Raw genomic sequence first — 16,286 nt, forward strand, 5'->3', positions numbered from 1 at the left:
TATGGACGGTGAGTGTGTATTGTATACACACAAAGCTCGGTGTAGCTCAGTGTAGCTCTGGTGGGGCCCACAGACAGTTTACACCGAACAGCGTCCTTGTTATCGTTCCTAACGTTTTATAAAAGAGTTCAATAGCATCTAAATGAACACTAAAAACTCACGGAATTTAATATAACTAGCTCACGTCGGCTTTTTGCTCCGTTTACGACTTTTAACTCTCGAAAAGCCGGATATTTCTGAACAGACCTCGAAGTTATCAAGAGACGTTGCCGTTTTAAATTAGGCTCCGCCTACCACCCATACGTCCCGCCCCTTTCTATGAATCGCGTCCCTGACGGATCACGTGACCAGGGAAAGGAGGGGGTGTAAATGTGAACTGTATCCTGAGTTGCAGTCCTGTGTCTGCATTCCTCATCAAGGATCTGCTTAAGAGGGGGAAAAAAATCATAAATAATAACACGGACACAGACTGGAATACGGCGGAAATCATCCGGATCGCTGACGGAATATCACTTTAAAGGCTGATGGTGTTGTTTGCAGTCCAGCGCTCAGTAATTGGGGTATTTGTGGCTCGGACGGATGGAGCTTAATAAAGGAGTGTAGACATGAGAAGAGAAATAAACAGATACGCTGCTTTAAATGCGCTTTAAAAGCAGGAAAACAAGATGGCTGGTGACAGTAAACCATAACAAGGGCAACACGCCGGTGTCCCCTTTAAGAACAAGAACTGTGTCTGAAATACATCAATATTTAAGAGCTGGAAGAAATAAAAGGCTTGACACTGTTACACTGTTTGCTATTTTTAAGTGAAAGGATCGCGAGACGGCCGCAATCAGCTGCGAGCAGGTCGACATGGACAGGCAGGACAGCTCGGAAAACACTTTAACATTTAACGACTGTAGATAGCGAGAGAATACATTTACAGGGGAGAGAGAGAGAGAGAGAGAGAGTTTGATCAAGAGATTTGCGCGAGCGCGCGTGAGAGCGGTAGAGAGAGCGAGAGCGCGAGCGACACAGAGAGAGCGTGAGAGAGAGAGAGAGAGAGAGAGAGAGACGGACAGAGAGAGAGAGAGAGAGAGAGAGAGAGAGAGCTCTGGAAATGTTTCATAACGCACATTAATTCACTTAAACGCTTTTTGTTGCTTGCTGTAAATTGTCCCGTGTCGGACCACAGATTCGGTTTTCTTTCCCGTTTTTTTTTACCGAACGACTTGTACAACTGCTTCTATATTAGACCTAGTTAGATTTTACACTAAAACACCGTCTTTTTCTCGTTCTGATTCTTGTAAAGTAATATTTTGGGCACTTTGTGCGACACTCACACTGTACAAGAGGCCTGTTGTACTGCTGAGGTAAGTGTCATAGCGCTTATACACGTTTACTGCGCAGGACACAAACTCGCCTCACGTGTGTGTTAAACTTTACTGATGACTGGATGCATGGCTTACATTTAATGCCCTGTTTTTATGGACTGTGTAGCTATTTATCATCAGTCTGCAACTTCCAGCGCACATCAGTATGTACAAGTCACCCAGCAGAGATGCCCCTTGTTCTTCTCCCTGCATCCTGAAGCACAGTTCAGTTCAGCTATAAAGGTTTTCAGGCGCAAACTACAAACTTCTGACTATCTGTATAACTGATTGGAATCAGTGTAATAATCTGGGCACATTCATTCTTCTAAAAGAAGCAAGGAGAGGAGCGTCTCAGCCTGAAGAGCTGTACGACTTCGGTTTGGTCTGTTTTAAGCCTAGAAGGTTTTCATGTCCGTCGTGATCCGATTGCAACATTCAGATCCCTGATTTGTGTCTCAGCTGCGGAACTTGAACAGGGGCGGAAGAGGCGCTCCCTGGACCTTTCATGGAGACTTATCAACAGCTGTTTGTGCAGACTTGTATGCCTGTGTGGACAAGCAGAGTCATACGCTTAGTTTTATAAAAGGGGAACGAGAATGCCCGACTTATTTTAAATAGTTTAACAGGCTCTCAACTTAAAACCGGCCTGCATGTCTTCTACCCAAGCAGCTGAGATGGCTGAGGCCTGGAAGAACTGTCTCGAGGAAGAGCTCATCTGCCCCATATGTCTGCATGTGTTCGTAGACCCCGTGCAGCTGCCATGCAAGCACAACTTCTGCCACGGCTGCATCAGCGAGGCTTGGGCCAAAGACGTGGGCATCCTGCGATGCCCGGAGTGCAATCAGCCCTACAAACAGAAGCCCAGTCTCGACAAGAACATCAAGCTAATCAATATCGTGGAGAAGTTCAACGCCCTGAACACAGAGAAAGAGCCGACCGTGCTGCAGTGCATACTGTGCAGACGGGGACCCGGGCTTCCCGCGCAGAAGGTTTGCCTACGCTGCAACGCGCCCTGCTGCCAATCGCACATTCAAACACACCTTCAGCAACCTTCTTCAAATGCCGGGCACCTGCTGGTAGATGTCGAAGATGTGCGGGCCTGGAGTTGCCCCCAACATGATGAATACAGACTGTATCACTGCGAGACCGAGCAGGTGGCCGTGTGTCGTTACTGCTGCTTCTCTAGATGTGCAGTCGGCCATGGACATGGCATCTGCGACGTGGAACTGCGTCAGAATGATATAAGGGTGAGTTGAAGTCGTCCGTCTCACTTCTCTGAATATGGTCTGGCTTACATGCAGGCATTTCCATAACTGCCCAACCAAAATGTTGGCTTGAGCTGTGAGTTCACGGAAAGAGGGCACATTTTCTGATCAAGCACTGACACACAAGCACTGACACACAAGCACTGACACACAGGCACTCCCACACAAGCACTGACACACAGGCAATGACACACAGGCAATGACACACAGGCACTGACACACAGGCACTGACACACAAGCACTGACACACAAGCACTGACACACAGGCACTCCCACACAAGCACTGACACACAGGCACTGACACACAGGCACTGACACACAAGCACTGACACACAGGCACTGACACACAGGCACTGACACACAGGCACTCCCACACAAGCACTGACACACAGGCACTGACACACAGGCACTGACACACAAGCACTGACACACAGGCACTGACACACAGGCACTCCCACACAAGCACTGACACACAGGCACTGACACACAGGCACTGACACACAGGCACTCCCACACAAGCACTGACACACAGGCACTGACACAGAGGCACTCCCACACAAGCACTGACACACAGGCACTGACACACAAGCACTGACACACAAGCACTGACACACAGGCACTGACACACAGGCACTCCCACACAAGCACTGACACACAGGAACTGACACACAAGCACTGACACACAAGCACTGACACAAAGGCACTGACACACAGGCACTCCCACACAAGCACTGACACACAGGCACTCCCACACAGGCACTGACACACAAGCACTGACACACAGGCACTGACACACAGGCACTGACACACAGGCACTCCCACACAAGCACTGACACACAGGCACTGACACACAGGCACTGACACACAAGCACTGACACACAAGCACTGACACAAAGGCACTGACACACAGGCACTCCCACACAGGCACTGACACACAGGCACTCCCACACAGGCACTGACACACAGGCACTGACACACAGGCACTGACACACAGGCACTGACACACAGGTACTGACACACAGGCACTGACACACAAGCACTGACACACAAGCACTGCCAAGCTAAATACTTCTAATTCTTTAGTCTTCTGAGAAATAATAATAAAAAAAGAACTATGTTAAAGTAAGCCAGGGCAGTAGCTTTGCCTAGATCACAGGACATGTGGGAACATCGAATCACCCAGAATAGGATGTCTGTCCTTCACAGGCCTTCATACACACATCAGTTTACACATTGGGGCGATTTAGTGTAGCCAATACACCTACTGACAGGTTTTTGGGAAGTGGGAGGGAAACTAGAGAAGCAGGAAGAAACTCTTGCTGACAGGTAGCACATATACAGAAATTAATAACTCTAGTTTTACACAAGTTCAGAAACTTGGAGCTGTGAGGCAACAAGGCTACCCACTTCAGTACTGTGGTACCTGTCTAATAATCTTTACTCTGTTTTTATAATTATAAGGGAAATGATTACAATAAACATATTTTTACTAATAACTGGAGAAATATAGTGCAGAAGTAGTTTTGGCACTTTTTTAATCATTGTTGGCTTGTGTGACCTTCCATGCTTCCTCTTTGTCAACACGTCATCATTAACAACAACAACAACGATAACATATTTACTGTTTCTATTTATGTCTGAATCTCTAATTACTTCTTACGCTATACAATCAGGTATTAAATAAAAAAAGCCATATATATCCTGTATATTTAATGGGCCTGCTTCTGCTAATGTATTTAAAAAAATAAAAACAAAAAACAAGTATGAACAGCACGGTACATACTAGCCCCTTCTATCTCAGTGCTTTACAGAGAGTTATTAAATACTGAATAAACTGGAGATCACAAACCAGTATCCTATGTAATGATACACCTATATTGAATTGTGCCTGAAGTTGTAGAATCACATACTGTAGTTCTAATGAAAATTGAAGTCGGGTTAAACACATAAAATTTCTTAGTGTTCACTTATCCAGTCGTGTGACAGATGTGTAGTGGTGAAAAGTAGCTAACACACACGCTAAGGTGTATGAGGAAGACTTCATGGTGGTTCAGCAGCTGCTTTACAAAGAATAATGAGCTATTGTGAGGTGAGCTGCTGCCGGACTTGGCAGGCGTGACTCCTGGATGTGTGGAGGAATGCTTTTCAGATGGGCGATGTGTCATGCGTCCTAAGGCAGCCAAGACTCAGCAAATTGGGGTGGGGTGGGGTGAGTTAGGGGGGCGAAGTTGTGCTACTCACAGCTGCTGTTGGAAGGCACACACATCCCTCTGTTCTGTCTTCGTTAACCTCTATCTATCTATCTATCTATCTATCTATCTATACAGTACATACGTGCATACGTACATACATGCGTACATATGTGTGTGTGTGTGGAGAGAGAAACCCAAGTAGTTGTACAGTGGTGGGGGATAAGAGTGTGAGTTCCAGGCAGAGGCAGGAAGTTCCTCTCTCAAACACAAGTGCCTTCTCATTCCTGTTAAGGATGACATCACACGAGAGACCCTGGAGGAAGTGGGGTTTATGTTGCTGAACCCTTGCCCTTGTCATATTTCTTTGTGACCCATCTTCTTGTTTTTCAATTCTACTTGTTTTGCATGCGGCTGCAGTAGGAAGTCTGTCGGAATAACAGGAAAGATGATTTAAAACCTTGTGGAAGATGTTGACTTTTAACCCTTAACATAGACATTTGAAATACATGGTACTATAAGACATTTCTGATGCTGGTGGGTAGCCAGTTCTGCATCAGTTCGATCATTTGTCAGCTGAGCCGTTATCATATTTTAATAGGATTTCCAATAGCTTGAGAAACATGATTTATGCTTCACAGGATTGTTTCAGTGGAATTAATGAAATCTACAGTCAAACAAGTCCAAACAGCATTGCACTTGTCCTGGTAAGCACTATGCAATATTGAAAAGATTTCAGATACCTCAAAAAGTAAGACTGAGGTAAGCTTTTTATTCATAAATAAAAGATAGTGCTTAGGTGTTGGGTGTGGGAAGGTTAAGCATGCTGCACTTTGCACCTTGCATTTCCTTGGTATAAAATTTTCCATTGTTGATACCTTTTTAGTATTCTTTTTAATACCAGTTTAAAGTTTAACAGTTATTTTGTTCAGCCATTTAAAAAAATAACTATTGTGCTTTTATTGCATGTTATGATTTTGAATCAATGTTATTATTATTATTTTATGAACAATATATTATTATTCTACATGGATAAGGATCAAGATTAGATCGCTTCCATTTTTTCATCTTTAATATAAATACATATAAAGAACATTTTGAACTCACATCTGCAGTGAACTCACATCTGTACAAGATTCACAGATAATATAGTTTACTATATCGTATATATAATATAATATAATATAATATAGTATACCATAGTTTACAGTTTTCTATTACAAAGAATATGAGAGGGGTATCATCTTCCTCTGCAGTTTGTCATATCCAGGGGCAAGCGAGCCTTGATTTGGAAACTAATAAGGATTCTTTCACTTTTCTATTTGTTTCCTTGGAACGCAAAGTAAAATACTGCAGACTCATAGAGGAAAATAAGGATGATGCAGGAGAAATGAACATGCATACAAGCTCATCAGCCATAAATATGTACATATTTCCCTTCCTTCATGTTATGCTGTATTTCTTTTCAATCCTCTGTCTTCCTGTCCTGTCCCCCCTTGTCATATTGTATGTATTGTATGTATGGACAGGTTGATGGCTAATTTCGCTGGTACCTGTGAACAGTGACAATAAAGGCTACTACTACAATGACAACGTTATTGTTGTTATAGCTGTTTACCGGATATAAGCATTGACAACACTTTTTTTAATGGACCAAATGTAAACTGGACAAAATAAGTCATTTTTAATACTTGGTTATTGATGTTGACTAAAATGCTGGGCACTTAATTGTCCACTTACTTTTGGTCTTTTAAAAAGGTTTGGACCAAAAATAAAAATCACTGTAATTCCCACAGCATTCACCTAATGCAGAACTGAATACCTAAAACTAAAGCTAAAGGGTTTTATTTTAGTTCATATTAAATATATACAGTATAATACATATAATACTGCGGTAGGCATTTAAAATAACTTTGTGAGTGTCCAAATAAACATGGACCTGACTGTATATTTATTGTCTGGACCTTCATGTACTATACAGTGTATCAGTAAGTGAGGAGAGCTTAGATGTTCATTGCTTAACCTACTCATTGGGCACATCCATTCTAATCTTATAAGAGTGTCAATCAGCGCTAAATGCAATGCTGTATTTTTAGCATGGCCTATATTTTCTGGTTTAATGAACGTGGTCAGTTCTTTTGCCTGTGATCATGTCACCTTCATCTCAGTAGCCACACGTCGGTTCGGTTGATTCGGTGTGATCTCACGGACAGGAGCAACCTGATTGAAAATCCAATCAGTGATGAAATAGTAGAACTTTCCATTTTGATTCTACTCTAAAAGCTTTTGTAAAGCAATGAATACACAGCATGCCTGTCAAAGAATGCAGTCAGTTGAGCTCACTGATCGATGGGATTCTTCCCACAGGCCTGCTGTGAGGAGGAAGAGCCTGAAATGTGTTGACCTTTCCTTTGATTCCGCACTGGGCTCTGGACATGTTTTGTGCAGAGAGTCATGGACGCTATTTATTAGAGAACAGTCATAAAGTATCTAATCTCTCATGTCCAGGAACACCTTATGACTGAAGACACTATAGAGTGTACAGTAAAAGTGTTCAGTCCTACTGTATACTCGCTCTCCTTCTTCAGAGCTTTTCACTGTATTGATGCGTGACCTTTTGTCTTTGTCCGCAATGTAAGGGGGCTGTTTTGAGTCACAGGGCACTCTCTGACAAATTATAGAAATAAATCAACCCTCCTCTCTCAGCATTTAAGTGTGAAATTCACAGGCACCCCTCAAACACTCATAGCAACCAGATTATTCTGGTCTGTGCCTGAATTTCCATGTACTTCAGCTTTAAGAGCTTAAAAACACTACAAAAAGCCTTTTCATTGCATCACTGCAATTAAAAAGCTTATCTTTATCATAAAAACAGCTTTTACTCTTGGATGCTTTAAATAGTCTTTGGATGTTACCTTCAGCCATGTGAACAAAAGGAGTGCTTAGAGAATATCTGCACATCTGTGAGGTTTTGAAACAGGAGAAAGTGGGACAGATGGAAATATGGTATATGGATACACTCTCAATACTTACAGCCTATTCTAACTGTACAATAATATTCAGACTTCTTTTAGAAGCATGCTGCTATGTGTGTTAACAGGAGAGCAGTCATTTGCAGTACTTCCCGTCACAATCAGAGCGTACTTGTCATGTTGTGGGGTTTGGCCTTTGTTGAACTCTTGATATATGATTTCCTGTGCTCTTTTTTATGGTTATTGAGTAACCCTGTTGACTAATTCTAGTTCTGATACCACACACGACACCAGGCTCAGCCCTTAGTTAAAGGACTACAGAGGTTTAGGTTACTAAACATTAAAATAATCTGCCTCATTTTCTTCAAAATATTTTTGTGTTTTTGTAAAAAGTCTATCTTAGGGACTGCTGAGGTTTTCACAGGCTGAGTTGCTGGAGGCCTAAAGAATTTGTGTTCTCTCACAAAGCAGTGACCCTACAGCCATCTCTCTCACACACACACACTAGCTATAGCACAGAGCCCAGGGCTCGTACAGTCTGCACAACCAACAGTCTGTTACTAACACTGAGATGAGCACAAACAAAAAGACAACCATGCTTTTTTTTCTGTCTGTCTGTCTGTCTGTTCAAGCTGATTAATGTAAACACACGTGAGCACACGTGAGCTGTCATGACAAGCTACCTTCCATTTTTCCATGGCACAACTCCCGTATGGCGTATACTGTTATCAGACCGAAACTGAATTGGAACATTTTGTGTTGTATTTTGTGAATTCTGTGTGGTGTTTAGGTGCTGTGTTTTCTCCCTCACTCATGCTGGCAAGAGTGAGAGAGAATGGAGAGGATTATAAAAGCCAGGCTTTGACATGCTTTGATTTGGCTGGGGGATGGGGAATGTTTGGGGGTTAGTGCCTTCTTCCAGATCCAATTTAGAACTCGTCCAGACACCTAATGATAAGAGGCAGAATCAGATGGACAAGTGTGCTTGCATGCTTAAAAAACAGTATTTTTGGATTAATTAGTCTCATTGTTGGCAGCTTTTGTTTTCCTCATTTGCTTTAATATGCTTGCTTGGATTGGTTGTCATAGAGATGCTGAAACAGGCAGTAGGATATTGGAGGTTGCTCTGCAGGGGTGACTGAATATACTGTGTTTATGTTTGGTTCTTTCTGCAGGTCTTCTCTTGAGAACTGACCCTTATACTTTCTGATTTCCGTGCATGTTATTTCCGCTTTGGATTCTTCCCCATTAAAATGCCTTCAGAATTTGTCCAGACTAAATATGCTGTTTACTTCATTCCCATATGAAGTCATATGCACCTACTGTTTTAAAATATAAGTGTCTGTTATTAATAACAGAGTTATCCAGTCTCTTTGTGACAGGGGAAATAAAATGTTGGATTTCTCATTGTCTTTCAGCACATGCTGATGAAGCAACAGGATCGAATTGATGATCGAGTGCAGGACATCGAAGAGCTGTTGTACAAGCTCGAGTCAGACAAACGGCAGGTGGAGGTAATGATATAAGATATATAGATACACCCACACACAATCTCCCTTCTCCCTTTGTTCCCTCACATCCCACATGTCTCATGTAATACATTTTCTGTATATCGTGATCAGCCAATGGTAGAGCTTTTTGCCTTTTGGGATTTGTTATGTTTATTTCTGCCCAGCTTAGGGAAAAATATCAGTATGTGCATGCTGCTTTTTTATGATTTTTTATGAAGCCATCAGACTCCTCAATACTGAACGGAACTGTTCAGCACATGACACACACACACACACACACACACACACACACACACAACTGTATGGACTGCACTAACCTACACCAAATACACACTCTTCCAGTATACATTCATGTACACAGCACCACTATATCAAACTGTTTACATGCTGTTTTGTACACTGATTTTTCTCTTTGCCCATGCTATCTTTCACATTTCAGTCGATTGCTGTTTTGCACAATACATTACAATTCCAGTATTTCTGCTCATGCAATATAGAACACACAGTATGTACTGCTTTTGTGTAATGTCTTGTATTTTTTGTTTGAACTGACTTTTTGTCCTGCACTGTCTTTTTGTATTTTGTCTTGCAATGTTTACAGATGCACTTTATATGGCTAGGACTAACTTATGTCCTTAGCTCTGTCTTTGTTTTATGTAGCACCCTGGTCCTGGAGAAACGTTGCCTCATTTCACTGTGTACTGCAACAGCTATATATGGTTGAAAGGACAATAAAAGTTTCTTGAGTTGACTTGACTTGAAAGTTCTAAATCAAAGTACCTGTGCACAAAAGAGAGTTTTGGCCAAATCTGGATATTCCCTGAGTTTAAAAAAATGCTTTAGAACATCAATTCAAGTCAAGCTATGGCACATGGCATCATGATCAAAACATGGCACTTTTAGTGACATACCACCAATTTCCTGTTGAGCAAAACTACCGAAACAGATTTTAGTGTTTTAAAGTATTAAAGTAAATAACATTTAATATTCAGTATATTTTATATCCCTTGCTTGCAGTAACTGCATCAATGCATCAACCCACTGACATCAATTTCCAATTTTTCCCCCTGATGAAGTGCTTTGTTGTGTGGGCAGTGTGATTTTTGGGTCATTGTTTTGCTGTATGTTGAAGTTCCTCCTGCAGTTAGATTGGCATGCATTTGCCTGTATTTATTCTGCTGCAACCATCAGGAGTTACATCATCATTAAAGATTCTTGAGCGTTCCAGAAGTAGACCTGCAAGCCCAAGCCATGACGCTACCGTCACTATGTTTCACAGATGAGCTCGTATGTTTTGGATCATGAGCAAATCTGTTTATATTTTGGCCTTTCCATCACGTTTCGCTCTGCCTTGCTGTTGGTGGTTTTACTGACGATTGGTTTTCCTTCACAGCTCTCACACAGTTTTTTTTTTTTGTCATCAACTGCTGTTATTTTCCTTGGCCGACTTGTTTAACGTCTGGTTGTTAGTACCCCAGTGGTTGCTTTCCAAATGATATCCAATGCTTGTGCAATGGCTCTGATGGATTTTTCCTCTTTTCTCAGCTTCAAAATGGTTTGTTTACTGGTCTTCATTCTGGTTTATCCTTTCTGTTACCAACAAATGCAGCCTTCACAGGAGAAACTCAGGGCTCAACCCAAAAGTATTCATTGTTTAACCAATCGATCTAGCATGGCACACCTGGACAAGTAACACCTGTCAGTTACATAATCATGGATATATTTTTGGGTTCAAACAAAAGGTCTCCTATTCAGAGTTGCATGCATGCATACAGACCGTCATAGGTTTTCATGCAGTTTTACAAAAAGATAATAAAGACTGAACAAAACTTAATGAATAAATTTTAAAAAATAGTTTTGTAAAGTACTGCACGTTTGTTTTGTTAAAGCCTTTTGTGTATGTTGTGTGCAGGATAAGGTGGATCAGCTGAAACAAGAGGTGCGCCTGCAATATCAGAAAATGCAACAGCTCCTAGAGGAGGACCTGGGAAAGGCTCTGAATGTGCTGGAGAAGTCATGGTCGAAGTTCTGCCAGGAAAACTCCAGACAGGTCCTGCAGCTCAATGAGCGGCGCCAGGAGGCCAAGAAGATGCTCAGCTCTGTCCAGGTCTTGTTTGACAAGGCAGAAAATATCAACTTTATGAAGGTCAGGCATCTTTCTTCTCTTTCCCTCAGCCCCCACCTTCTTTTTTTCCCTTTATCTGTGTCTCTTGTTTGCTCAGTGCTGTAAATCTCCCCCGCAGACGCCAACGCCCACATTCTCACATTTAGTCACATAAATGCACAGTGTGAATGTGGCCATACCTGTGAGAAATAGTTCAGTGTGTTTGTCAAAATATCTGAGCTTCCAGATTTTTCCATGCTCGTAGACAATAAGGCAGTAAGAAAACAGCTTACAGGCTATTTTCCTTTAATGTTTCTTTCTGTTTCTTTCTGTTTCCAGAACACAAAACCTATAAAAATCCTCCTAGATAGGTAAGATATTCACTAGGTAATGCATTTTAAAATGCTAAGATTCATGTGTTTAAAACATGAGGCTGAATGTTTGAACGCTTTCTCTTTTCAGATCTCAGACATCTATAGACAGTGCACTACCTCCCTACAATGCAGGTCACCTTAACTCTAAAGTCTTTCTTGCTGAAATTTCTAAAAAGGAGAAGAACCTACGCAAAATGCTGGAAGGTATATCGCTGCTGCAAGTCAACTGTTTTAGAAACCCCTTTGACCTGTTCTGTTCTGACTTTGTATGTCCTGTGTCCAGCACCCTTCGCCGCTCCTGCACACTTTTTCCAGAGTGTTCCTGTGTACCAATGCAGAGTGAGCAGTTCAGGATCAGAAAAGCGCAAGCACTCGACTGCATTTCCTGAGAGCAGTACAAACTTCATGGAATCCGCATCAGGTCCTGTGAACAAGCAGCAGTTCCTGGCTCCAAGTACCAGCTCCGACGAAGGGCCATCTGTGGCTTCCTGCAGCTCTGCTCGACACATCGTGAGTGGCGTAGAAGTGAGCGATGCTCAGCCTGTCCATCATTCCAGCTCAGTGTTCAGTCCTGCCCACTACCCCAACGCGGGTTCCACACAACAGGCTATGCTGCCACAGTACAATGGCCGTAAGATTCTCATGTGTACAGTGGACAACTGCTACTGCTCCAGCATGCCCTCTGTGTCTGGACACCATGGCCACCCTTCCTACTCGCGCTCACCTTCTTTCGCCTGGGCTCAGGAGTTCTCACACCCAATGCCCCCCCCAGCTCCCTCCATGTCCCAGCCAATACAGAACATCTCAGTGCGTGGGAACTGGATTGGCACCTCACAGAGCCATAGGCACCCCGACTTCTACAGCCTCTATGGAGAACCTTCTACTAAACACTATGTCACCAGTTAACCGTTCTTTATCCATTCCTTCTTTCTTTCTCTTGCTTCTTTTCTTTTTGCTTTCTCTCTGTTTATTTTCTCTCAACAACCATTGCATTCAAATGGCACTTTGTCTCATTTTATATTAGTCAAGGTAAGCCTTGTGGCCCTCCCAGCCACATATCTTCTTTCTCAAGGCTATAAAATCGCTGTCTGCCACTGTACAGTCTTTTGAAGGGAAAATGGAATTTGTGGCTGTCCTTTTAAAATTGAGAACAGGCCTTGGATAATTGTAGATGCTGCTGACCCAAAGCAGATAATATTAAGCTTTGCACAAGCCCAGCTTCCTCTGTCCCATCTTCCAGCCTTTAGTGTGTCTGGGGAGAAGGAGGTGGCATCTTTTTTATCATAAATTTGGTCTGTAATTCTCTATGTAACTGGGGGAAACAACCATTGACTGCATCTATATGATGCTTAAAAGTACTTTTATTTCTGTTAAGAGAAAGGGTTGGTAAAGGTTGAAAAGGGTTGCGGTCTATTATAGGAAAGAGGTAAAAAGATTAACCATGACTGTGTGGCTGATTGCCCAAGGTTAAAACCATGTTTAACATGGGACAAGCTGGGATTGAGCTTTTATGTAAATGCCTAAAAGGTGACAGGATCTAGTATCATGTTTACAATTACATATTAGCATTTCTTATGGTTTGACTGGCATTAGTGTCTTAATCTTAGTGGAAGAATCACCCAAGAAGAATTCAATTCGAATAGCAATTCGAATCCTGGAAGCCTCCATGAGAACCTCTCACATATTCCACGTGTCTTTCCTAGACTTCTCTGAAACTTAATTAATAACTGCACCTAAACCAATTTTTCCTGGATTTTGCTTTCTGTCAAGTATGGAACCTTCCTGAATCAAAGCACAAGAAAGGCATGTTCACGACGATCAGCAAACACACTCAATATTTAATCATTGATCAATTATACAGATGTGGTATCCTTCCTCTTTGAAACTGTTGTCAGCTCCAGTGGAACCCAGTGGGTTTGTGTGATCACTGCACAGTGCTGATTGTCAGGAACATGCTGAAAATCTGTTGACTTCCTGTTTGGAACTTGAAGCAGTCCAGAAAGATTTTCCATGAACTCTAAGGTTTTACGCTGAACCTGAATAGAAAACAGTTATTGACATTTTTCCCCACATATTTTGTACCCAAAAAAATGGACTACTGAACCTCTATAATTTGCTTCATTGTGCTTCAAAAGAGTATTAAATGTTTTAAAACACATACAGTCTTTTTGTACATATTTTGTGCAACACAAAAGTGTGGCTCTAATCTAAAAAAAATAAATAAATAAAGAGCAGTTAATGGAGTCAGGTTTGTGTGTTTTTAATGGGTCTGATGTACAGAAATGAATACGGTTTCTAGCTCTGATATAATGATGGAATAGATAAGGACACGGGATGTACAGCTCCATCTATATAGTATTTGTGGGTGACTGGTTGATTGGTTCAGTGTAGTTATTTTCACAAAATCTAATAAATAAATAATAATAATAATAACAATAAGAAGAAGGAGAAACTCCCTAGACAAAATTGGTTAAAGTGTCGTATATTAATTAGCATAAACTTAATATACTCTACTCCCGTTAATAACAGCTGCAGTATTATCTGGTAGGAAGCAACTTCTGTCTTAAGATCCTGTGAGTTCCTGTGAAATGTATCCCATTTTTATTCCAATTCAAAGAATGATGTGTAACTTTGTGTTTCACTTGCTGTTCCAAATCATCCCAAATTTAGAATTTCTATAATATCCCAGCGTTCTATCAAGCTTATTGAACGAGTCGACAGACCATTTTTGCTCTCTGTTTCATACAGTTATCATCCTGGACGGTGGAACTGTCAGTGTTGCTCAGCTTTGACACAAAGCATAAAATCCTGCCTCAGAGTCTGGACAACAAGCTGATCCTCTGCTGTTACATGAGTTACCTTCATCCAGGTGCTCAACCTATTGCCATTGTCCAGAAATTCACTGCTATTGTTGAATGTGTATGCCGATTATTTTGTTCGTCGTCCTATAAGCAAATATGCTGCCTACCTCAAGAAAGCTTTTTTTTTCCATAATAATGTCTTTATCTGTCTATCTGCACTTTAAACTCATAAGACTCACTTTAATCTTGCGGTATCTCCTTGACTACAACAGAAATATTCATAGGTCAACTTATATTAGCTGTTTTAGAATAGACAATGAAATGTTTGCTGTTAAAATTCTTAATTCTTAATGCAAGACATATTTCTACTACATATAAATTATTTCTACTACATATAAAATGAACCATATACTCAAATTAACCATATACTCAGTGAGTTGTTGATCTCACCAAAGCCTTGATTCAATACAACAGGTTGGGGGTTATGTTTGAGAAACAGTTAATCATTTGCCAGGCCATTTAATCATTTGTTTATGGCTTTGAGAATATATAGTTAATGTTCTTTGAGCTTCATGAGCTGTGACGTATATCTGGCCTTCCTGTACAACAAAAATACACAGCCCTTGTTTGCCATCATACCTTCATCATACTGAATCAAGATGCACCACAATAACGGCAGCGGGTCATCTCAAATCTTACAGTCCTGTTGTAGCTCTTCTCTGCTGTCGGTTTTAGATGTGGCTTGACAGTTACAGGTTGTGATATGTCATGTCATGGAACACAGCCCTTTTACAGCACCGTGGAATTTTGGGGGTGGGAGAGAGGCAGCACTAGGAAGATGGAGAAAGGGAAAGTCATCAGTCTCCAAGAGTAGCTCATCATTTATTTATGGAGTGTAACGTTCCTGCCCTTCTCCTCCCACTGCCCTTCGCATCTGCACTCAGTGCACACACACACACACAATACCCCAACACATTGTGACCAATTAGCAATCTGAACAAATATTCATAGTCTTTTTTTCTTTTTGTCTCCTTTCTGCTTGCTGTGGGTGGACACGCCATATGCTCTAAGTATTCCACAATGGGTTTGTTTTTCATAGCTCTACTGTCCCATGATGCTAATCGTGCTGGCTGCTCAAGCAGACCGACTACAGCCCGTGGGAGGACTCTGGCTTCCAGAAGGATTGATTGCAAAACACAGCAAGGCTCCTCTTTGCATGTGATTGCTGGTCATATTTCACAAGGGCTAGAGAGAACAGATAATGTCTGTTAAGACTCCTAAAACCTCTCCTACCCTGAGTACAGATCAAACTATATAAACTGTTGCCTGTTATTTGTGTTCGTTCCATGCTTGAGCGTAGATGTACTATCAAGAGCATGAGAAAAAGATAAATGTGTATATGTATTGGTAGAACAACTGCAGGGCCTTTTGGACTGTTTCTGCCATCACAGGCAATGGATGTCTCTTTGCTGTCCAGTACACTGTAGCCCAAATTTACACAATAAATAAGTCCTTCTTCAGACTTCTAGTCCTTCTCTGGGCTGAATGAAGTGTCACATGTGACAGCTGATCAGATTAAAGAGAATTTGCTATGAGCTCTCCCCTCCTTTAACATGCATTATTAAACCATGTCTGCAACTGTATGCAACCTTCTTTTCTGACTTGGATAGTTGTTTGGGGGAGGGCTATTGTTTTTTTAAAGGTAGCTCTTCGGAATA

At 41.6% G+C, this 16,286-nt stretch overlaps 1 protein-coding gene across 1 annotated transcript; it reads left to right on the forward strand.

Moving 5' to 3' along the window:
* Positions 1-357: 357 nt before the first annotated feature.
* trim8a (tripartite motif containing 8a) lies at positions 358-14,010 on the forward strand. Its single transcript, XM_060872184.1, has 7 exons — positions 358-1,352; positions 1,480-2,599; positions 9,197-9,292; positions 11,202-11,435; positions 11,733-11,764; positions 11,856-11,971; positions 12,051-14,010. The coding sequence occupies exons 2-7, from the start codon at positions 2,003-2,005 to the stop codon at positions 12,671-12,673; spliced, it is 1,698 nt and encodes a 565-aa protein (XP_060728167.1). The 5' UTR covers positions 358-1,352; positions 1,480-2,002; the 3' UTR covers positions 12,674-14,010.
* The last annotated feature ends 2,276 nt before the right edge of the window (positions 14,011-16,286 follow it).

Source organism: Tachysurus vachellii, chromosome 6 (genome assembly GCF_030014155.1).
Source record: "Tachysurus vachellii isolate PV-2020 chromosome 6, HZAU_Pvac_v1, whole genome shotgun sequence".
Taxonomy (NCBI): Eukaryota; Metazoa; Chordata; class Actinopteri; order Siluriformes; family Bagridae; genus Tachysurus; species Tachysurus vachellii.